At 43.4% G+C, this 25,061-nt stretch overlaps 1 protein-coding gene across 4 annotated transcripts in view; it reads left to right on the plus strand.

Annotated features, from left to right (window-relative positions):
- The window catches only part of BCAT1 (branched chain amino acid transaminase 1), a 114,903-nt gene that overhangs the window by 60,607 nt on the left and 29,235 nt on the right, over nt 1-25,061 (plus strand). For all 4 annotated transcript variants that reach the window (XM_075551985.1, XM_075551988.1, XM_075551987.1 and 1 more), the window contains 3 exons: nt 1,003-1,122; nt 18,366-18,529; nt 24,141-24,283. In XM_075551985.1, the coding sequence (XP_075408100.1) occupies nt 1,003-1,122; nt 18,366-18,529; nt 24,141-24,283 (427 nt within the window). The remainder of the gene's footprint in view (nt 1-1,002; nt 1,123-18,365; nt 18,530-24,140; nt 24,284-25,061) is intronic.

The following is a 25,061-nucleotide window of genomic DNA, read 5'->3' on the forward strand; positions in this document are numbered from 1 at the left end:
GGAGGCTATCTGCCTTAGAAACCCTACATAGGGTTATAATGCGTCACATTTGACTTGATGGCAGAGTTGGGTTGGAATCTAGAGATGAGTTAATGTTTATAGGAGGATACACGTAGGTTATATGTGAATACTATACCGTATTCTATAAGGTACTTGAGGATGTGAGGATTTGGGTATAGGCTGGGGTGTCCTGGGACCAATTCACAGTGGATCCCAAGGGATGGACTCTCCATTCCCGTGGTGGGCAGCCATCACCAGTGTGTGTTGCCCGGTCCTCATTGAGAGAAACACAGTGTTTTCTGAACAGGGACCCACGCTCTCAGACCCTGCAACCTCTCGGGAGCTTTGATTTCTGTACACTGCCTAGTCTAGGTATTCCATGTACGTGATGTCACAGAGTACTTGTCCTTTCATGACGGACACTGCCTAGTCTAGGTATTCCATGTCCTTTCGTGACGGACACTGCCTAGTCTAGGTATTCCATGTACGTGATGTCATGGAGTACTTGTCCTTTCGTGACGGACACTGCCTAGGCTAGGTATTCCATGTACATGATGTCACAGAGTACTTGTCCTTTCATGACGGACACTGCCTAGTCTAGGAATTCAATGTATGTGATGTCACAGAGTACTTGTCCTTTTGTGATGGACCTGTTTCACTTAGCATGCTTTTGAAGTTCATCTATGTTGTCGTATGCATCAGTAATGCACCCCTTTATGGATGAATATTTCATTGCATGCATTCCTCCCATTGTTGATCCCTTCATCTATTGGTATACAGGTAGATTGTTTCTACATTTTTTGTGTGTGAATTGTGCTGCAATGAACATTGTGTGCTTATATCTATTTGCATTGTTAAGTAAAAATTTACCAAAAATGCTCATAGAAAAGCATGCTTTGGCTTCTCTTAATATTACCCCCCAAGAAGTTCTACTGCTTCTACAAGGTTCATTGCTCATTGGAGAAAATGGCATCATTAATTCTATTTTTCCTTTTTTTTCAGGTATTTGACAAAGAAGAGCTCTTAAAGTGTATTCAGCAGCTTGTGAACCTGGATCAGGAATGGGTGCCGTATTCAACCTCTGCTAGCCTGTATATTCGTCCTACCTTCATTGGGACTGAGGTACCTGTTGAGTCTCTCTCTGGGAACTTTGGCGGGCATGTTATCATCGTCTATTTTTGAGTGAAACCTTTGTCATGTTGTTTGAGGTAACCCTGAAGAGCATCATTAGTGACTCTTTCCTTCTGATTTATCATATTTAGGATTGCGCAAACATTTTCTGTGAAGGATCAGATTGTTAATATTTTAGGTTTAGTCGACCATCTAATCATCTCTGTCATAACTACTCAACTCTATCACACCCACAATACCACAAATGAATGATTGGTTGAGCAAGGCTGTCTGCCGTCCTGTGAGCAAGACTGACCTTGATTTCCTAAGTCACTAGTGCTACGCCTTCTTTGCAGGCACCGCTTCTCCGTGGTAGGAGTAGAAATGGTTCTGGAAAGTTCGGGAGGAAGAGTTGGTCTTCTGAGGTTTGGGATTATTACTTGGCAAGGAATGGGACTGCAGAGAGTCGGAGGCAGTATAAACTGTTAAAGGTTGAAGTTCAAAATGGGAGTAAGGGAAGGAATTTGAAGGTTTAAGCAAGAAGGCCTGAAGAACTCTTAGTAGGTAACAGTCTGTTGAGTGGACATACTTGCTAATGAAGACATGGACTCGTAGGTGCCTGGAGAGGCTAGGACTGTGTATGAAGATTCTGCCTGTCCTTTTTCTCTACGAGGTAGCTGAGACCTGAGGAGTGGGTGATGTTGAGGGATAACTGCTGAGTGGAAATTCAGTGTGGGTGGCCGGTAAAAGGAGTGGGAGGGCTATGGAGATCTTGAGTAATACATAGAGTGAGGCACAGACTTCTATTTCAATAACATTTTATGTTATCGTATGGCTGTCAGGTTCTCTACGAGGTTACATGAAAGCAGGGGATTAGAGCCATAAGAATAAATACCTCCCCCGCACAGAAAGGTCATAAGGAAGGGATGAGCCAGCCAGGAGGTAGTGTAGCATCAACAAAACACACAATATTCCTGTAGTTCTTTAACACTTCCTCTCCCCACTATCATGACCCCAGTTCTACCGTACAAATCTGTCTAGACCAGAGCAAGTACACTGGTGCAGATAAGAGCCCTCAACACACGAATCCAGGACAGATCAACCCCTCAGGAACAATAATGGGAGTAGCGATACCATGCTCTCTTAGCCACTTTAATCACCACCCTAAACTTGGCTTAAATCAAAAGAATTAAACATATGCCTAGCGATCTATAATGGCTTATTCCAGGGCCTGGGAACAGGCACACAAGTGCAAATATTTATGTCTTTGAGAGCTGAGCTTCATCCTAAGGGAGGGCAGGGTGTTGTGTTCAGTTTCATGGGCCATGATATGATAATCTAGTACAAATTATTGCTTCGCACCACTTATAGGAATTAGTAGCTGCTGTATAATTAGAGAGTGAGGGCCACCAACCCATGCATTTTATTATATCTGCACAAGTGTTCCATCTCATCTCTCTGGGTCTTTAGGTGCTTTATAATTAGCTGAACTTTTGTTTCGAACTATTTTTACACATGTTGTAGCACTTTTTTTTTACAGTTCCTTAGAAAATGTCCAATCTTACTTGATTAATAACTGAACCCATTACTACTGTACTTTTAGATTTAAGGGTATCATAAACAGAAGGTGACATTATTTGAATGTCTTTAATTAGCTAATATCTAAGTAGATGGCAGTGATTTTGTTTTCTAAGGGAACATGAATTGTCACTAAAAAAGATCATGTACTAATTAGATAGAAACTTGGGAGATAATTTTTTTTGCAGAGTTTATATTATTGAACAAAATGTCAAACATTGCTTAAAACTCAATTAAAGGGTAATTTGCATCACAAAATATTCTTTGAGGCTAAAAATATTTCAGGATCATTTTAATCAATATCTTCTTACGTATTTAGTCATAAATTATAAAATACTAAGATCTATATACATATATTTACAGGTTTAGTATAAAGGTTAACAGATGGACATAGGTCCTCTATTGAAGTACTCCCTCACTGCTAGAATGCTTTGTTCTAATAACCTGGCATTCCGTGATGCTCATCTTCCTGACACAATTGCTGAAGACAGAATGGGTGCATAAGCAAATGTGGTGAAGAAAGCTGATGGTGCCCGGTTATGAAAAGATACAGCATCTGGGGTCTTAAAGACTTGAAGGTAAACAAGCAGCCATCTAGCTGAGAAACAACAAAGTCCACATGGAAGAAGCACACCAGCCTGTGTGATCACGAGGTGTTGAAGGGATCAGGTATCAAAGGCTCAGAACAAAAAATCCTATCAATGTTAATGATGGGGAGTGCAGAGCAGAGACGCAAAGCCCATCGGTAGACAATTGGACGTCCCCTTACAGAAGGGTCACGGGGAGGAGACTAGCCAGTCAGAGTGCAGTGTAACACTGAGGAAACATACAACTTTCCTCTAGTTCTTTAATGCATATCTCCGTCCTCCCCCCACTATCATGACCCCAGTTCTACCTGACAAATCCGGTAGACCAGAGCATATACATGGGTACAAATGAAAACTGGAAACAGGGAATCCAGGACAGATAAACTCCTCACGACCAATATTGAGAGTGATATCAGGAGAGTAAGGGAAAGGTGGGGGAACAAAGGGGGAACTGATCACAATGATCTACATATAATCCCCTCCCTGGGGGACGGACAACAGAAAAGTGGGTGAAAGACAGAGGTCAGTGTAAGACATGAAGCAATAATTTTATAAATTATCAAGGTGTTATGAGGGAGAGAGGATGGGGGAGGAAGGGGGAAAATGAGGAGCTGATACCAAGGGATCAAGTAGAAAGCTAATGTCTTGAGAATGATGATGGCAACAAATGTATGAATTTGCTTGACACAATGGATGGATGTATGGATTGTGATAAGAGTTGTACAAACCCCCAATAAAATGATTTAAAAAATCTTAATAAGAAACTACAATCTTCAAACTACTATTGATGCCGTAACCATCAGAAATTAAGATGAATCATGAAATGATATTTAAATAATGAATATTTGCATGAAGAGTTACTCAATTTTTATTTACCAGATAGGAAGCTACATATTGGGCTGCTGATCTCAAGGTCAGCAGTTTGAAACCACCTGGTGCTCCAAGAGAGAACGAGGAGACTTTCTCCTCCCATAAAGAATCACAGTCTCAGAAACCCATGGGGGCAGGTCTACCCTGTCCAGAGGGTCATTGTGAGTCAGAATTAACTGGATGGCATGAGGTTTTTAATCTTTGTTTTGGTTTCTATTTTTTCCTTTTTTGAGATAAAAAGCTGAAATATCCAATCCTGGATACTGAACAACCATACCAATCATCACAAAGTTGTCTTTTGCTGATCTTCAGCCATCTATTGATCCACCGTCTTTCCCTTTAGTAACTCGTCTGTATCAGTGCAACCCCATATGCACAGATATGTCTTTGTTCCTTCGATAAGTGTGTAGGTGCTTATGCACAGCAACACGATGAAATGTTTGTTTCTGACTGGCTCCTAGCCTTCTACTTTGTCAACTTACACCAGCCCTGTTTCATCCCATCATCTTTTTCATTTATTTTGTTATTGTTGTTGTCAAATAACTCTAGTCCATCGTGGTAAATATATAACACAGCCTTTGTCAATTAAACCTCTTTTACATCTACAATTCATTGATACTAAATATGTTTGCCTTGTGCATATTCTCTGTTCCCAAATTTTCCAATCACTCAGCAATGATCCATAGCACTTACTTTTCCCTCTTAAAAAAATTATTTTATTGGGGGCTCGTGCAATGCTTATCACAATCCATACATAACATCCATTGTGTCAAGCACATTTATACATTTGTTGCCACCATCATTCTCAAAACATTTGCTTTTCTGCTTAAGCCCTTGGTATCAGCTCCTCATTTTTTGCCCTCCCTCACCATTCCCCCTCCCTCATGAACCCTTGATAATTTATAAATTATTATTTTGTCATAGCTTACACTATCTGATATCTCCCTTCACCCACTTTTCTGTTGCCCATCCCCCAGGGAGAAGGTTATATGTAGATCCTTGTAATAGGTTCCCCCTTTCACCCCACCCTCCATCCTGGTATCGCCACTCTCACCACTGGCCCTGAAGGGATCATCTGTCCTGGCTGGATTCCCTGTGTTTCCAGTTCCTATCTGTACCAGTGCACATCCTCTGGTGTAGCCGGATTTGTAAGGTCTAATCTGGATCATGATAGGGGTGGGGGTGGGGGGGGCAGGAAGCATTTAAGAACTAGAGGAAAGTTTTATGTTTCATTGTTGCTACACTGCACCCTGACTGGCTCATCTTCTCCCCATGACCCTTCTCTCAGGGGAACGTCCAGTTGCCTACAGATGGGCTTTGGGTCCCCAATCTGCATTCCCCCTCATTCACAATGATTTTTTGTTCCTTGATGCCTGATACCTGACTCCTTTGACACCTTGTGATAGCACAGGCTGGTGTGCTTCTTCCATGTGGACTCTGTTGCTTCTGAGCTAGATGGCCACTTGTTTACCTTCAAGCTTTTAAAATCCAAGACACTATATCCTTTGATAGCCAGGCACCATCAGCTTTCATCACCACATTTGTCTGTGCACCTATCTGTCCTCAGCCATTGTATTGGGAAGATAAGCACACAATGTTATGATTTTTTCTTCTTTGATGCCTGAAACCTGATCTCTTTGACACCTCATGATCACATAGGCTGGTATGCTTCTTCCATGTGGGCTTGGCTGCCTCTCAGCTAGATGGCTGCTTGTTTACCTTCAAGCCTTTAAGACCCCAGCTGCTATGTCTTTTGACAGCCGGGCACCATCAGCTTTCTTCATCACATTTTCTTATGCACCTATTTGTCTTCAGCAATCGTGTTGGGATGGTGAGCATTCTTGCATTGAGGGAGTACTTGAGTGGAGGCTTAATGTCCATCTGCTTCCTTAATAGTAATAAACTTATAAATATATGCACATAGTGGTGTTAACAAACTCAGGGACAAGGGAACAAATGATTCAAAGAACAGTGATCCAAATCGGTGGCGAAGAGGGTGTAAGAGGCCTGGTAGGGCTTGAGCAAGAGAAATGTAACAGGAAATACTGAAATCCAAATGAAGGCTGAACATGATAGTGGAACAAGAGGGAAGAACTAGGAGGTAAAGGGCATTTGTGGAGGTCTAGATGCAGGTGTGTACATATGTAAATATTGTTATTTACATACCCGTCCCCCTCTTTTCCATCTTTTTCCATTATGCATTTGTCTATTAGATATTTTCTATAAGTGGGATATAAAATTGATGTCTTTGTGACTAACACCTTTTCCTCATCATCATGTTTTTGAGTCTCATCCCCGTTGTCATGGGTATCAGGATTTCATCCCTGTTTATAGTTGAGAAAGAATGTATTGCATGGATCTATAACATTTTGTTCATTCATTTGTTCAGGACATTTAAGTTATTTCTACCTTTTGGCTACTGTTGATAGTGTGGCAATGAATATTAAGTATGTGCTTGCATTCTTGTTTTTAAAGCTTTTGGGTATATACCTTGGAGAGGAATTACTGTTAACTCTGTTTAACTTTAAAAAAACCTCCAGACTGTTTCCCATAGTGACGACATTAGTTTTTTTTTTTTCGTATTAACGGTGCAAGAGAGTTTCAGTTTGTCCACATCTTCCTCCATACTTGTGAGCCCCCTGCTGCCCCCGTCTTAAGTATAGCCACCTTACTCGATGAGAAGGAGTCAGTGCCCACAGAGAAAAGATGAGGCTGGCTGTGCCCCAAAGACTCTGGCAGGTTCAGAAACTCCAGGGCAGCACTTCTCTGTCCTGCCAGGTTGCTATGAGTCAGCATTGTTTCCATGGCAGTTGATTGGTTGGGTTTGATGTTTATTTGGTTTCAGGCTTGAGAGATGGCATGTCCCTAATGACGGTGAGTAGCTTTCCATGCTTTTCTTTTGTGTAACTTTACAAAGTTCGGCTCTGTCCGATTGATGATTTCTTTGCGTTGCGTTCTCTGTTGGTTACGTGGTTGCAGTCTTCTGAACACATGGTTGTGTGTCTTCTGAATACGAAATGCTTAGCAGTTACCTGGCTCACCTACATTTCCCTCAACTCATAGGGTTGTCTCTTCACTTTGCTGATAGGGTCTTGATGAACAAACTTTTTTTTTTTTTTTTTTTTTGATGAAGTCCGTCGTCTTACTCCATTTGAGAAGTGGGAGAGAGGGACAGTACGAGAATGCACCAGGGTTAAGAATAGTGCCATTGAAAAGCGCCTGATGCTGGATCATCTTTTCCCTCCAGGCGGGTGGGAATCTAGCTAGACTCACATTGGCTCATACTGATGACCTCTTCAGAGTCACTTGTCTCTAACGTTTCTGGAGTAGAGTTCAACTAGAGCAGGAGCGCTGCCTAGTCAACACTGCCTCAGGGGCACAGAACGCAATCCGAACGATGCACAACTAGGTTTTAAGCATCTCAAAGAAGCAATTTCCCCATTCACAACTTTATTAGAATACTTGGGTATGAAAGCCTTCATTGGAAAGCTTTAGTTTTTGAACTTTACACTTCTGCCATTTGTGAGTGGATTCTAGCAAGGCTGCTGATTGGATTAGTCAGCCCCAATTCGTCCACTGCTTGATTTCTGGGTCGCTTCCCAGGGGACTGAAGGACATTTCACAGACTTATTTTTCTTTTTATAAATTCATTTTATTGGAAGCTGATACAACTCTTATTACAATCCATATATCCATCCATTGTGTCAAGCACATTTGTACATATGTTGCCATCATCATTCTCAAAACATTTTCTACTTGAGCCTTGGTATGAGTTCATTTCCCCCCTTCTCCATCTTCCCTCTCTTGTGAACGCTTGATAATTTATAATTATTTTTTTCATGTCTTACACTGACCAATGTCTCCGTTCACCGGCTTTTTTGTTGACCGCCCCCCAGGAAGGAGGTTATATGTCCATCATTGTGATCGGCTCTCCATTTCTACTCCCACATACCTTCCCCTTACCCTCCTGATATCACTACAATCACTATTGGTCTTGAGGGCTCTGTCCTGGATTCCCTGTGTTTCCAGATCTTATCTGTACCTGTGTACATGCTCTGGTATAGCCAGATTTGTAAGGTAGAATTGGGGTCATGATAGTGTGTGTGGCAGGGATGGGGAGGAAGCATTAAAGAACTAGAGGCAAGTTGTACGTTTCATAGGTGCTATACTGTATCTTGACTGGCTAGTTTCCTCCCCAGGACCCTTCTGTAAGAGGATGTCCAGATGTCTACAGATGGACTTTGGGTCTCCACTCCGCACTCCCCTCATTCACATTAATCTGATTTTTTGTTCTGGGCCTTTGGTCCCTAATAGGTATCATCAATACCTCAGGACCACACAGGCTGGTGTGCTTTTTCCATGTGGGCTTTGTTGCTTCTCAGCTAGATGGCTGCTTGTTTATCTTCAAGCCTTTAAGACCCCAGATGCTATATCTTTTGATAGCCAGGCATCATCAGCTTTCTTCACCACATTTGCTTATTCACCCACTTTGTCTTCAGCGGTTGTGTCGGGAAGGTGAGCATCATGGAATGCCAGGTTAATAGAACAAAATGTTCTTGCATTGAGGGAGTATTTGAGTAGAGGCCCAATGTCCATCTGCTGCCTTAATACTAAACCTATACATATATGCACATAGATCTAGTTCCCTATCATCTTATATATATTTACATATGTACATGCCTGCATTTAGACCTCTATAAATGCCCTTTGCCTCCTAGTTCTTTCCTCTATTTCCTTTTACTTTCCTCTTGTCCCACTATCATGTTCAACCTTCATTCGGGCTTCAGTAATTACTGTCAGTTACATTGCCCTTGATCAAGCCCTACCAGGCTACTCTACTCTCCTTGCCATTGATGTTAGATCACTTGTTGTTCCCTTGTCTCCGGATTTGTTAACACCTACTTCCTTTACCCTGCCTCCCCCTCTCCCATCACAGACTTTTTTTCATGTTATCAACCTACAAAATCTTAATAGTACACATATATTTTAACTTATATTCACAACAATTCCCATGAAAACGAGCTCCCTCGTTCTCTGCTTTGTTTGTACTTAACTACCTTGCCCGTGCGGGTTAGCTTCCATCTCCGGAAGCAGCAGAGCAGGTCTGCTCACCAGTTAACACAGCAGTACTTTGTACTTGCTTCCTTGGATGTGGTTCGCCGTTTAAGGTAATTATTTTGCAATTCTTTTTGATTTCTATGTAGAAGTTATACTTTTTAGTGACAGTTTTAAAGTGTTGTATCCATAGCCACGTTTTACCGTATTTTATACTGTCAGTTTTTTTGTTTTGCTTCTCACTTGTAGAAAGCAGCTTGCTAAAATGGGGCCATCTCTTTGGAGGCTGTTCTTGCCTACTTCAGAATTACAGTAGGAGACGGTGCTTGTGGTTTTTATTTTTGGATTTTCAGTGGAGCACGTTACTCCTTATTCTCAATTTATGGTGCTTACCATCATGGGCTATGTTGAGTACCTCCCTTTGCAATTTAAGGAACCCCAGTGGCACTGGTTAAAATACTTGGCTGCTAAGTGATAGGCTGGTGGTTTGAAGCCAAGAGCTGCCTTGTGGGAGAAAGATGAGACACTGTTTTTCTAAAGCTTTACAGCCTTGGAAACCCTATGGCACAGGTCTGTTCTTTAATTTGGAACTGACTTCGGAGTGGTTTTGAGTTAGGTTTTTTTGTTGTCTTCTGTTTTCATTCTGAGGGAGCCCTCGCTGTACTTGGGGGTAAGTATGGGCTGGTATCCACAAGGGTGGCACTGCAAGCTAACCAGCCAGTTTATAATGGGCTGCAGGAGAATCGCCATCAGCATTAGCCCTTGGCCCACGCCTGTGAGGAGGACGTCAGGCAAGCCGCCTCCTCCAACGTTCTTTACCAATTCTGACACCACCCTTCCCTCCCACAGCACTTTGTGTTTCCCCGCTGAGGTCGATAACACAGTTCAGTGGCCACACAGCCCTCACAGATGGAACTCCAGACCATGGGGTTTATTAGGAAAGCTACAGTTCGTGCGGTCAAAAGCATACCCAGCACTGCGAAGAGCTGCTCAAAGGGAACACTAATTTACCCAAAACACCAATCCTGACCCAAAGCACCCAGTTTCTTCACTCAGTGGGTCAGGAACACCACAGCTCTGCTCACACTGCCACCTCCACTGCTACCAATTTCTTGGCCACATCTCTCGTGTCATCTTCTCCTGGATTTAAAAGATTCAGGACCAGGATCTTGGGGTCTAAAAGACATGCTCTGCCCTCCTCTTCTTTCTTGATAGTGGTGGGATCTGCTGTTCTGCTTCTGAGATGGCTGATTTTAATTCGACAGCATGGCAAAACTGACCATTAGTTTCATTCACCCTTTTTGCATGATCCCACCCAATTATTTGGTGTGAGCTATAGAATAGACTGTGAGAGGGAGACCCTTATCAAGCAAATTCACTATGACCTAGGCAGCATTCCCAACTTATTTCCACGTGGTCCCAAAAGGGACATGCTAGTCACCATGTGCGTGGATACATGTCACCAAATAAGAAGCTTATGGAACTCTCGCGTGCAGAGCCTTGATTGGGAGCTCATTTTGCAGGAATGTGTGATTGGCTCCACACACACACTGATAAAAGGAGGTGATCTTTCCAGCATGGCCAGCCCCCACTTTATGTACCTCATCGGCATAAACCCTCCAGTGTTGTTGGTATGGTTCATCAAAGGTCCTTTGAAGTTTTCAGAGGTTGCATTTCAGGAACCAAGTACAAAGACCAAATTCCATGGATGAAGTTAAATTCTCTGCCCTACAGATTGATTTACATTCTGTCAACTTGTATTTCTCAGATAATCTAATAATCCTCGTCTGCTCCCCACATGCCCGTTCTCTACACTTCCCCCATTGACTGCTGACTGCAGTTCTGTAAGCTATTGTCACCTTTAACTCTGCATATAGCTCTTCTCGGCACTGACATATTGACTGGATTGATCCATAATCGATGCCACTACTTATCGACGATGACTGACAAAGACAATCATCGCAATGGCTGTTTGTTGCCTGGGGATGCTCAAGCCTTGCATGCTTTCCCATAGCATCTTATTTAGTCCCTTTCCTAACCCTTTGGATGTTCATTTTACTCCTCGCACGTATGAGAAGCCTTAGTCTACGGAGAGGAACTTTGTATTCAAAGTAGGCCATTTTGAGTGTAATAACTGAAGTGTTGAGTAGTTCATTTGTGTAGAGAGCCCTAGCTTCCCCGATTTAAAATTCCGAATTATAATGGTCAACATCCTGGGTTGAATGAATTAAGGGGAAATGAATTAAGCAGAATAGAACTGCTCTGCAGGATGTTCATGACTGTGACCTTCGGAAAGCAGATCACCAAGCCTGCTTTCAGTGGTGACCTTGGGTGGGTTCCAACCACCAACTGTCCCGGAGCTAGAGGCTGAGCCATTTGCTCCACACAGAGAGCCAGTCTTTCCCTCGTGTGCCCTTCAGCCGTACCCCAGGCGGTGGCACGTGCCCCTCTGTGGGCAAGGTCCCGTGTGTAGCAGTCGTCCTCAGCACATCCCCGTGTAGTATCCCTCATTCCAATAGTCTCTGTCGTTTCCAGCTTTCTGTAATCTTTTTAGAAGACAGGCAGGAACAAAGAACAAGCCACTGCTTCTGAAAAGTGTTCCGCTACCTCCAATTATCTTTTCTCTGTGTCACGTGTTTGCCTTGCCTGGTAGAATTATTTTCAGAGTCTTCCTGTCTTCCAGGCCCACACATGATCTAAGAGAGCTTTTCTCAGCTCTCTTATCTGAACGCTCAGCCATTATTTAGATAACCTCTGAATAATTGTTATGGCTGACTCAGAAAGAAGCAATAATTTCTACTCTGAAATGGCATTTTCTGTCACACCAGAATGTCATCTTATTATATGAAACATACACAAATAGTACACCTCTTTAAGGGTAGTTAATATCCTTGTGTATGCATTTGTTATTTGTAAGACATAGGGATTCTATTTCTTAGCATGTCAGCATTTAATTGTTTTTTTTTCTTTAAAACATTTTATTAGGGGCTCATACAACTCTTATCACAATCCACACATATACATACATCAATTGTGTAAAGCACATCTGTACATTCTTTGCCCTAATTATTTTCAAAGCATTTGCTCTCCACCTAAGCCCTCCGCATCAGGTCCTCTTTTTTTCCCCCCTCCCTCCCCGTTCCCCCCTCCCTCGTGAGCCCTTGATAATTTATAGATTATTATTTTGTCATATCTTGCCCTATCTGGAGTCTCCCTTCACCCCCTTCTCTGTTGTTCGTCCCCCAGGGAGGAGGTCACATGTAGATCCTTGTAATCGATTCCCCCTTTCCAACCCACTCACGCTCCACTCTCCCAGCATCGCTCCTCACACCCCTGGTCCTGAAGGTATCATCCACCCTGGATTCCCTGTGCCTCCAGCTCCTATATGCACCAGTGTACAACCTCTGCTCTATCCAGACTTGCAAGGTAGAATTCGGATCATGGTAGTTGTGGGGGGTGGAAGCATCCAGGATCTGGGGGAAAGCTGTATTCTTCATTGGTGCTACATCGCACCCTGACTGACTCATCTCCTCCCCTAGACCCCTGTGTGAGGGGATCTCCAGTGGCCGACAAATGGGCTTTGGGTCTTCACTCTGCACTTCCCCCTTCATTCACTATGGTAAGATTTTTTTTTTTATGATGATGCCTTATCCCTGATCCCTTTGGCACCTCATGATCGCTCAGGCTGGTGTGCTTCTTCCATGTGGGCTTTGTTGCTTCGGAGCTAGATGGCCGCTTGTTTCTCTTCAAGCCTTCAAGACTCCAGACACTATCCCTTTTGATAGCCGGGCACCATCAGCTTTCTTCACCACATTTACTTGTTCACCCGCTTTGGCTTCAGTAGTTGTGGCAGAAGGGTGAGTATCATAGAATGCCAATTTAATAGAAGAAAGTATTCATGCATTTAGGGAGTGCTTGAGTAGAGGCCCAAGGTCCTTCCACCACCTTAATACTAAATCTATAAATATAGACACATAGACCTATTTACCCATCCTCATATTTATATATTTGCATGTACATGTCTTTATCTAGACCTCTATAAACGCCCTTTGCCTCCTAGCTCTTTCCTCTATTTCCCTTGACTTTCCTCCTGCCCCACTATCATGCTCCGTCCCCACCTGGGTTTCAGCTATACCTCTTCTTTACGTAACCTTACCCTTAATCATTCCCTACCAGGCCTGCCACTCCCCCCTCACCACCAATTTGGATCCCATGTTGTTCCCTTGTCCCTAGGTTAGTTAACACCACTTCCTTACCCCCCCCCACCTTCCCCTATCCCAAGTCCCCTCAGAACTGTCGGTCCTGTTGTTTTTCCTCCAGATAGTTCATCCAGCCTCTCTTATTTAGACAGACCTGTGGAGACAATAACATGCATGAAAACAAGACAGAGGAAAACAAAGCAACAGTATACAACCAGACAGCAAAACAGCAACAACAAACCACTGACAAAGAACAAAACAAAACACATCAAGAAAGAAAAGCTTATAGTTGGTTCAAGGATCGTTTGTTGGCCCTTAGGAGTGTTTTCCAGTCCAGTCTGTTGGGGCACCACGCCCTGGCCCCAAAGTCCACCTTCAGCATTCCCTGGGGACCTTGCCACTCCATTCCCTTGCTGTTCCGCTGCACTCCCCCAGTGCTTTGCCTCGGTGTGGTGGGATCAGGTCAGGTGCAATTCGCACACTGTGTCTCCGGTGCTGTCCCCTGTAGTGCCCTTAGTCACTGTTAATTGTTTTTTTTCTTGAGAAGTTGTATACTTAGCAATTGAAGTGTTACATTCCTTATTTTCACAGATTAAATATATACATATTTAAAATACATGTATACGCATTTAAATAACTCAAGCAACAAATAGAGAAGGGCAAGAATATTGAAATGTTCATCAAGCTGCCCATCAGGAAATGACTTACTGAAGCTGTGACCTGTACAGCTTATCAGCTATTTTCTTCCTCTTTGAAGCCTGACCTTGCTAGCATGTAGATGTAATCATTGCCATCTGATTTATAATATAATAATCTATTAACCACGGAAGCAGCACAGAATTCTGCTTTCCAGAATGGACGGGACAATTAAAGCAAAAGGCTGAACACTGGTTCCTGAGCGGAGAAGCTGACCTAGTGACCAGGCTCCCTTCCTGTTAGATGAATCACATTTTATTCCGTAATCTTGACGCAGCGTGGCCACTTTTAGTGCAGGCAGAAAGTCCTTTACATGAAAAGACAATGTAACTGCTCATTTCAGGATCAAGTTACTTAATCTGTGTTCGACACCAGTACTTGAAGCATTTAGAAAGCCTGGAGTGACCTGGCTTAAATTTCAGAAAATAAAATGTTAGTACTCACGGAAACATTGTAGTCTGTAATTTACCTTACTAAGAATAAGACTATTACTTAGAGGTTTGTTGAGGTACTTAGCTAGAAATAGTGTTCATGCATTAAATGATATCCCATCTATACACTCCATACTACCACCTAGTGGAATAAATTCAAGTTTACCTGCTTTTTAAAATCAGGAAAAATAGCAAGAACTAAGAATAAATGCATCATTGAAAAAAATGTGGATGATGGATTATTATTTTTAATATCGTCCATATTGTGTAAAAATACATGAGCTTAGAGTTTAAGAAGAAGGAAAGACCCAAGGGTGAACAGGATACATAATAAGATGTTACTCGTTTTATTCACCAACGTAGGAGCAGGTTTCTTGGTGCTCCTGTGACGGAAGCACCACTCCCAGGTGGCTTTCAAGAACAGGTCTTTTCTCTCCGTTCCTGTGCATGCCATTGAGTTGGTTCCAACCCTCAGTGGCTCTGTGAGACAGACTAGAATTGCATTGTAGGGATTCTTAGGCTGTAGATCTTTCTAGGAGCAAATCTTCGGGCTTTTCATCTCTTGGGGAAGCTGACGGCTGCAGACTTTTTGGTTAACACCATCAAGATTTCTTTGCGATGAAAGAGGTTACAGGTGGCTCTAGGGCAACTGTTCTCAACCTGTGGGTCACAACCGAGTCGAACGACCCTTTCACAGGGGTCACCTGACTCATAACCATAGCGAGATTATGGTTATGAAGTAGCAATGAAAATACTGGTATGGTTGGGGGTCACCACAACGTGAGGAACTGTATGAAAGCGTCACGGCATTAGGCAGGTTGAGAACCACTGCTCTAGGGGAAGGCTCTTCATCAGGTCTGGGGATGATCCTGATTCTTTTTGAATCTCTGTAGAACCAGAGTGGGAGAAAGACCAGGCTCTCTGCTCCCGCAAAGAGTGACAGTCTCAGAAACTCCCAGGGGGCAGGTCTTCCCTGTCCGATAGAGTCATTATGAGTCGGCATCGACCGGATGGCAGTGAGGTTGGTAGACCCAGAGTTCCTGCGTTCTCTCTTCCTTATTAGAATCTGTTTTGCTGGTTTATCCAATCTGCTCTTTTTATATATCTCAAAAGTAATTAGTGTAGTAAGTTTATATCATGCCCTACACAGTTATAGGTCCATTAACATTACAAAGAAAATCCTGTTAGCGAATTGGGATTATATTCTCAAGTACCTCATGCATCACCATTGAGTGGATTCCAACCTTATAGGGCAGAGTAGAACTGCCGTGGATTTCTGAGGCTGTAAAGCTTTACAAGAGCAGGAAGTGTCTCACCTTTCTCCCTCGAACCTCCAACCTTGCAGTTCCCAGCCTAGCACTTAGCCCACTATCCCCCCAGGACGCTCTCTCCACAATGTTTAAGAGTTGCGATTCCAGCACATCATTTTTGGTGGATGCAACTTTATCTACATTAATTATTGAATGTGTCCTGAATATTGTTCTTTCTGAATTATCTTGAGGGACTTTTTAATCCTTTGTTACAGGAGTTCCGAAAAAGTTTAGACTATCGAAAGCATCCTTGAAATGAAAGCATCATTTTGGTTACTTAACCAACTCTGATAGGTTAAGTGAATTATGACGGTCAAGTTTCCGCAAAGCCAAGAAGAAAGGATGATAGGCATGTTAGGAAACTTGAAAATGATGGTAGAGAAACAGCAGTGAAAGATAAAAAAATTTAAAATTATCTTCTCAACTTAAACACCATCAAGGTTGACATAAGCAATTGTGAGTTTATTTTGGCACAAAAAGGTTCAAAATCCATGCACAGCTTTCTGTTTTCCTGTTTCGCCTGCCAGATTCTTGAAAATCGTGGGTACACAGCGGGTCGGGGATTGTGGGGCAGTCAGCAGCGCTGGGAGATATAATTGAAATTTAGAAAAAAATGCCTTAAAGATCATTTTGGGACAAATTTCATAAAAAATGTGATCACACAGTCAACTGGGATGGATTCCCGTTTCGCTTACTCTCATCCTTTCTGGTAGAGTTCCTGGGGATCAGGTTCTATGGACGACAAGTGGCTTGCACCCCATGGCCCCGGCACCATTGTTGACTTGTTACCTTCTCTAGCTTCAGATCGCACGGGATAGCTCAGCAACTGTTTGCATTGAGAACGCCTGCCTCTGACAACATTCCACAGGGTTTCTCAATGTCCCTCTTAAGAGACAAGCAATCCTAATTGCTTTCAACCGTTTCATGCTGGAGGGAGTTACATGATTTCACATTGTTGGCTTATGATTTCCTGATCTTCGTAAGAAAGTCTTCTGTCTGTGTTATACATGGGAAAAGCTTTTGAGCCTTGGATAGCATGCCTCTTTGAAGGTGCCTATCTGTCTTGTGTCTGTAGCACCTGTGATCGCGCACACTTGCTCTCTGGCCCCTGCCACAGCCAGATGGGGTGGTGGCATTCTCCCCAACCAGTGTGCTTGTGGTCACGGCACATGCAGAAGGAGTCAGTAGGCTGTGAGAGAAAGGGGGTGTTAGGAAAAAATACAAGAGGGTACCCCCACCCAAAACTCAGAATTGCGTTGGGTCGAAGGGACATTTTATAGCACACACGTTTCCTGCTAGGCGAGCATCGGTCGAGCAACTCGCTCCGAGTTAGTGCACCCAGTGGTTTCACCTGGGAAGGGTCTCACTGGTCACAGTGAATTTTTCCATAAAAGCTGTTTCTTTCTAACCTCATTTTTTTTTTGTGTGATGGCCGGTTTAAGGGAAGAGCATGTGGCTGTGAAATTTTGTTTCCTGGTCAGGAAAAATGTCCAGAAACTGTTGTGACAGTGAACACAGCTTATAAGAAAGAGCTAGGGGAAAAACTCAAGTGGGTGAATGTTTTTTTCTCATTTCAAAAAAGGTGACACATCTCATTCTGGATGTCTGCCAACTTCCCTAGCAGACGAAAATGTCAACTCGTAGTGCATTTGGAGTTCATTCCACCAGGTCAGACTGTTAATCAAGTTTTCTATTTAGAGGTTCTGAAAAGGTAACATAACAGTGTGTGACAAAAGAAGGCCTGGTTCATGGCAGGTGGACTGGTTTTGCCACCGTGAGAGTGCACCTGCTCATGCAGCCATCTAAGTGCACTAATTTTTGGCTAAAAACAGCATGCCTTTCTTGCCCCACCCACCTTTCTCACCTGACCTTGCTCCTTGTGATGTCTTTGTTTCTGAGAATGAAGAGGGACATGAAAGGAAAGTGATTTGAGGACATAGAAGAGGTGAAGAAAAAAAACGAGGGAGGTGCTGTCAGCCCTTCAAACAGATGAGATGGAAACATGTTTCCAAGAACGGAACAGCAGATTGGACAGATGCGTTAGGTGTAATGGAGAATGCTTTGAAGGTGATAAGGTTGCTTTGTAAAAAGAAAAAGAAATTGAATACATGGATTTGGGGAACAAAAATTCCAGGGATTTTTTTGGGGGTACCCCCTTGTAGCTTTTATTTCACCCCAGAAGAAGGTGCCTGGGCTCTTCCCTCTCCCAGTCCCCAATCCACAGGGCATTAAAAGCGGTTCTCTGGCTAGTTGTCAAAAAGTATGCTTCTCTTCAAAACCCGCTATCGAAAGGGGAAATGCTCAAATTCACTTTCCCCTGAAATCCCAACAGCGCAGAAAGCAAAACAAAAAGAAGCCGGGCTCAGTGCTTCCCTCTGTCAGCTCGGTGTAACGGAGCGGGAGCAGAGCTAGCTGCTGTTAATAGCCGGGCTCTTCTGGGACACAGGGACAGCTCTCCTCTGGACCTGTCTCCCGGCTGGTGTCTGCGTTTGAAATGACAAGTGTGCCTACTTCTTTCCTTGCGTGCAGCCTTCTCTTGGAGTCAAGAAGCCAACCAAAGCCCTGCTCTTTGTCATCTTGAGTCCAGTGGGACCCTACTTTTCCAGTGGAACCTTTAACCCAGTGTCCCTGATGGCCAACCCGAAGTATGTACGGGCCTGGAAAGGTGGAACCGGAGACTGCAAAATGGGAGGGTAAGAGAACACCCATGTCTGTCCAATGGAGAACCCGCCGTGTCCATTTCGTTTTTGCCATTTCGTTTCAATAAGGATGTGTACTTATGTTTCAATATTCATTTCTGTGTTCTGATTACCTTGCAAATATTTGGAAACATACTCACCTTTGGCCCTTCATAAAGGACAGGCATTGGATGTGATAGTTAAGAACGAAACCAAGTAACGCAAACAGGAATAAAATCAGTCTTTGAATGCATTGCCCCTGGGTGCCAGTCCTCTTTGGCTGCAGTTGGCACTTGGCATAAAAGAGCATCTGGTGCCGGGGCCGAAGCTCTCAGTTGGCTCCAAAGGAGTCATGTCTGGGGAAGGTGCCTGTTCACTGAAGTGCTGTCTTCATTGCCACAGATTGTCGCCCCACCTGCTGCCAACTGGCTGACGGACAGCCTGCCTTGGCTCTGTCAGACCAGTCTCCTAGGCCATATGGAGCTGGCTGCAAATGAAAGCACATTTGAGAAGTGTTGGACAATTTCAGGGGTGGACTTGGCTGTGAACTGGGAATGCCCCTCTGGGTGAACAAGAATAGCTAGGTCACGCAGCATGGCTGTTCCCTTTGTATGTACCAAGTGCCGATGTGCCTCACCCAGCCTGGGCGGCCGTCCTTCTGGAGGTGACTCGGTGACAGTCTTGTAGACTCAGGGAGCCCCGAGCAGTGACCTGCTCCTGGGACGTTAGAGACTTTGACAGCTGCTTTTGACCTCTTCTTGAATTTCCTGCCCAGTGATGACATTTTTATAAAGTTCTCTGCCCTGTCATTCTTGTTGACAACGTCAGCAGCCGCCTTCACTGAACGGGTAGAGATCATAACGGACCCCATCAAACGAAGAAGTCACTGTCTTTTCTTTCTGGCTCAGAGCACTCTGACTGCATCCATCCTGTGCTGGCCAGATGGCAAAGGCTTTTGGTTATTGTCTTGACTTCCCAGAGCATATGTTTATGCAGCACTGTATTCCATGTGGAAAGTTTCACTCCGGGGTAAATAGTAAATTACCACTTTGATAGCGTGGTCCTTGTAAAAAGCAAAGGGATGAAAAATTTATTTTTAAAATCTTGCTTCTTTTCTCCCTTTTCTCTGACTATTGAAAAGATAACTTGGGGGTCATTAGGAAGACAGAGAAAAAACGTTATTGCCTGGCATGTAGGCAGGTTGTTATTTGTTACAAAATTGAGACTATCTAACAGTATGGCAGAACACACCATCCTTATCAGATTTCTCGAAGTCAGAATTGACCCAATTGTGATGAGTTGTTATTGCCGTTGGTTTACGTTTTATAGATAGATAGATAGATAGATAGATAGATAGATAGATAGATAGATATAGATAGATATAGTTGTTGGGTGCCACTGCGTCAGTTCTAACTCATCGCTTTTGCACAACAGAATGAAACACTGCCCAGTCCTATACCAACCTCGCCATTGTTCCGTGTGAGCCCACTGCTGCAGTCACGGTGCCAGTCCATGTCATTGGGGGTTGTGTTCGGCTGGGTTGACTAGAGAAACAAATCCAGTGTCACTCAAATAGGTGTAAGAAAGAACTTTCTATCAAGAAGTAATTACACACCAAGAAAACATCCCAGCCCAGTCCAACTCAAATCCTGAGTCTGATCCTAGTCCATACGTCCCTCTGCAGACTCACGCAGCCACTTGCAACCATGCAGGATGCAGCCCAGTGTGTGCAGACGTCCTGTGCGTCCAGTGGCAGTGGCCCTGGCAGCAGTGGGGGTCGGCCAGCAGGAAGGTGAAGACCGAGGGCGAGGGCGAGGGTCCCAGGGCCTCCTTAGGAGAAGGCCATGTCCACAAGGCAGTCCTATGGGGCTGTCATCTGATCGACAGATTGAATACCACCCCTAAACTTTTAGATGTCTTCGAGCTGACATGAAATTTTATAACTACCCAAAGGGTCTTTTTCTTATTCGCTGCTCTCCTCCTTCGCCAAGCATGATGTCCTTTTCTAGGGAGTGTCTCACCTGATAACATGGCCAAACTATATGAGATGATGTCTCGCCATCCTGGCTTATAGGGAGCATTCCGGCTATACTTCTCCCAAGATGTTGGTTCCAAGAAGGCTGTTCTTCCACGAACAGCAAGATTTTGTTGTTGTGCGTGTGGTTCACGGTGCTTCCCGTGTTCTCACCAGTGCCCTGACTGAAATGCGCCAGTTGCCCTGCGGTCTTCCTTACTCGTTGTCCTTTTTCATGCGCATTTGTGGAGACTGAAAATGGCCTGGGTTGAGTCTGATGTACCCTAGTCCTCGAAATGACCTCCGTGCTGTTACTTTCAAGAGGTCTTGTGCTGCACAATTTCCCAGTGCACCACATCATTTGCTTTCTTATTCCTCCCCCGGTGGAAACCACTTTAATTGTCAAATAGACAGTGGTTAAAAGATCAATATATCACTTAAGTTATGAAAATCGGTATATCACCTTAGATGATTCTATAAAAAACAAAAACACAAATCACGGATCAACAATAGTCCCTGCGGTCAATACCCACCTCATGGTGTAAATTACACATTTTAAAAAGAGTTAGATATTTTTCATTTGATTTCTTGACTGCTGATTCCACCATCATTGAGTATGGACCCAAGTAAAAATGATATCCACGGCAACTTCAAACGTTTCTCCCTTTATCACCATGTGGTCTCTTGCTCTAGTGAGGCTTTTTGTTTTCTTTATATTGAATTGCAGTCCATCCAGATGGCTGTAGCTTTGATTTTCCTCAGCAAGTGCTTCAGGCCCTGCTAACGTTCAGCAAGCCCAGTTATGTTGTCCCCATTCTGTGTGTCATTCTGATAAATGTGTTGTTCCAAATGTAGTTCCACCACTCAGTGGTTTGCTCAGGATACCAGCTGAATAAGTGCGGCGAAAGGTTTCAACACCGATGCACACCTTTCTTGACTTTAAATCGTGTATATGTACAAGCCAGTTAAAAACTCCCAGTGGTGCCTTGGGCTGGGCATTAGGCTGTTAACGAAAAGGTTAGCCATTCAAGCCCACCCACCAGCTGTTCTGTTCTGTAATGCTTTCCAGCCTTGGGAATCGTATAGTGGAGTTACACTCTGTCCTATAGTGACTCTGCGGCAGTAAGTTTGGTTTTGCTTTCTAGGTCAATTAAGAGTATTAATTTGACTTAGTAGGCTTAGGCGAAGCATGATCAGTAGAAGTTGACTGGGAATGTCTTAAGACATCAGGAGACTTAGAAAAGAGATATTAAAATTCAAACATAAAGCAAAAGTGGCAAAAGGGAATGCAATAATGGAGAGGATGGAATTACTGTTATTTCTTATTTCCAAGAAATTTAAATCATTCTTACTATTTTTTTGTTCTGCTTTGAACTTGAACAAGTACAAGGAGCACAGTATGTGAATGTGACTTCAGCATCATCCCTTTGGTTGGCAAAGATGTCTGGAAAGGAACTTAACTTTGGGTGTTGCTATCTCTGTATAGCCAGTACCTTCTGTAAAACCCATGATTTGAACACTCACCATTCAAGTGCTTCAGGAACCCTGAGTTAACTGACTATGAATTGGTATTTATTAAAAAAACTATTGATTTTTTTAAGGTTGAGACCTTTCTGGTTTCTACTTAAGTAAATCTGAGGAAGGAAGCGAATTGGTTTTTTTTTTGCTGGTGTTGTAAGATTATCCTACTTTTGAGTCACCAAATACAACACTGCATATTTTGATTATAGTCGTTTTTAAGTAGTTTTATTGGTATATATTGGCATATCATGCGATTCAATCAAATCCTATTAAAGAGTTGAACAATCATCTCCACACTAGCTTTTCGAACATTTACTTCTTTCTTGTGCTCATTGTCCTCAGTGCCCCCCTCCCCCAGTCTCCGCTGACATGCTCCCAAGGGCCACCAATGCAGTCACTCTCGATAGCTCTACACCTAGCCTGTATTTCATACACAGAAAAACATAGAAACCAAAATGCAAAAAAAAGAACAAAATTGCATTGGTAACTAGGTAGGCTATTCACATCCTCGGTCTACGATCAGAGGGGATTGATCAGAGGCTTAGTCTTTGTGGAGACCCTTGTGAATGGATTCTGGGTTCCCACTCTATCCATAGCCTTTTGCAAACTAGATCGTCACAGTGTAAGTCCTGATTCTATTTCCTCATTCAGATTCTATCATTTGCAATCCTTGGATCACACAGGCTGGGGTGCTTCTTCCATGTGGGCCCCGCGGGTGCCTCATTAGGTGGCTGTGTATTGGAAGAAAGGCTTTAAGAGCCTAGACACTGTTCTTTCTGATAGCCAGGTGCCATCTGATTCTTCACCACACTTTGCTGTAGCGCCCACATCTCCAGCGATCTCTTCCTGGGGGTGAGCACCAAGTCACAGCAAATTATTCTCAGATATATCATTTCTCTTTATACGAGAAATAATAAAATGACAGACAGCTGAAGGAGTGTTTTTTACTTACCCATGGTTCTCACCTTAGCTGCAAAGCATTTGGGATGCTTAAAAAAATTACTGGTCGCGTCTCTAGAGATCCTGCTTTATTTGGCCTAGAATATAGCCTTGGGCAGTGGCGTCTTTTGTTTTTAATGTACAGCCAAAGCTGAGCAGAACTGAGCTTAGAGGAAGAGGACGCTTCCGTCATCGAGTTGGTAGGTACTATTGAGTTGGTTTCCACTCACAGGGCCCCTAGGTACAGCAGAATGAGCGCTGCGTGGTCCTGCACCTTCTTCATAATCATTGGTATTTTTCAGCCCAGTGCCGCAGCCACCGTGTCACTCTAGCTCATGGTGGCTCCTTCCTCTTTTGCGCTTATCTTCTGCTTTCCAAAACACGGTATCCTCTTCCAGGGAACAAAGTCTATTTCCCCCCTAAACCATGGTGCTGCTAACTGCAGAGTCAGCAGTTCAAACCTACCGGCCGCTCCTAGGGAGTCAGATGAGACTGTCTGCTTCTGTAAAGATTTACAGTCTTGGAAACACTTTTTGGGTTACTGTGATTCAACTTGATAGCAGTGGGTTTGAGTTCTTGTTTTTGCAAATACCATTGGTGTATCCATGGTGATGCTGTGGTTTAGGCACTGGCCTGCGACCTCCAACATAAGCAGTTCAAAATCACTAGCCTCTCCACAGAAGGAAAATGAGGCTTTCTGCTCTGTAAAGATTCACAGTCCCAGAAACCCCTTATAGTAGTGTTATGAGTTGGAAAAAAACTTGTTGATAGTAGGTTTTGGTTTATTTGTGTGACATTTACATGAAAATTTTTCATGGAAAATTGCTAGGCATGCATAAAAATACAAATACCTTGTAACTATTATCATTAACTATGCTATTTATCTATGTTCTTATATCTTTATTTCTCAAGTTGGGGTTCCGAGATTCTGCGGTGGTGAGTGCAATTAGATAAATCATTTAGCTTCTATGAGGACTTTTTTCCCCTTGTTTGATGCTATGCAATTAGAGAAGACGTATCTTATGATCATAATATGTTGCCTATATCAACCTGTGAATTAAAAACTTGAAGTTTTTGGAATATGGAAGTTGGCAGAGGGCATGGGGGAGAAATGTGTATTTGTAATCGGTGTGTTTTCTCTCTCTTTCAAAGGAATTATGGCTCATCTATTTTGGCGCAGTGCGAAGCAATGGAGAATGGGTGCCAGCAGGTTCTCTGGCTCTACGGAGACGATAATCAGATAACCGAAGTTGGAACCATGAATCTCTTCCTTTACTGGATCAATGAAGACGGAGGTAATCAGCTCATGGCTGTTTTTCAGCAGGCCTTCCAATACCAGAGCTGGAGCCTTAGAACAGGGAGTGGCACAGTTCCCAAAGCTGAGCATCGCAATACTTATGCTGTCCCTGTAGACATCACCTGAAGTTTTCCCAAGTTGTAAAGGTTATGATATGGTTTGGGTGTTTGGGTTCTGTGATGGTTGCCAGGCACCATAGAGTTGAATTGACCAGAGTGGAGAACTGCCCCATCGGGTTTCCTGGGCTGCCATCTTCGCAGGACCAGATTGCTAGCTCCACCTCTTCCTCCTGGGAAGCCACTGGGTGAGTTCAAACTACCCGCATCGTGGTTGGCAGCCAAACAGCGAACTGTTTCATCTGTAGAGCTTCCGTTTCTGCTTTAGAAATATCATGGATAATACTGTAGGGATTCAGACTCCCACGTTCTTGACTATCTTGGCATATATGTACTTTTCCAGGATTTGAAGATTCGTGGTTCTATGTTCCCTCTCACTGAGGCAGTTCTCGTGTCTGAACACCTGGCATTTGGAAGTCTCTGGTGTATACAGTGACTGTATGTCAGAAGTCCCAAGAGTTTCTCTGGGGCTCAGTGGGATCAATGTACCCTATTTTTAAGCTCAGGAGCATTGCTGCGCCTAGATCTGGTTCATTCCAGGCCTTTATTAACTGAGCCTACTGTAAAAATAAGCACTTCGAATACCTGTCACACCGCAAGTAGTTATTACCCTGCTATTTGGTATTCTTTGTGTGTGTAGTTTTGATTTTAGTTGAGTGA

This window comes from Tenrec ecaudatus, chromosome 6 (genome assembly GCF_050624435.1).
Source record: "Tenrec ecaudatus isolate mTenEca1 chromosome 6, mTenEca1.hap1, whole genome shotgun sequence".
Classification (NCBI taxonomy): domain Eukaryota; kingdom Metazoa; phylum Chordata; class Mammalia; order Afrosoricida; family Tenrecidae; genus Tenrec; species Tenrec ecaudatus.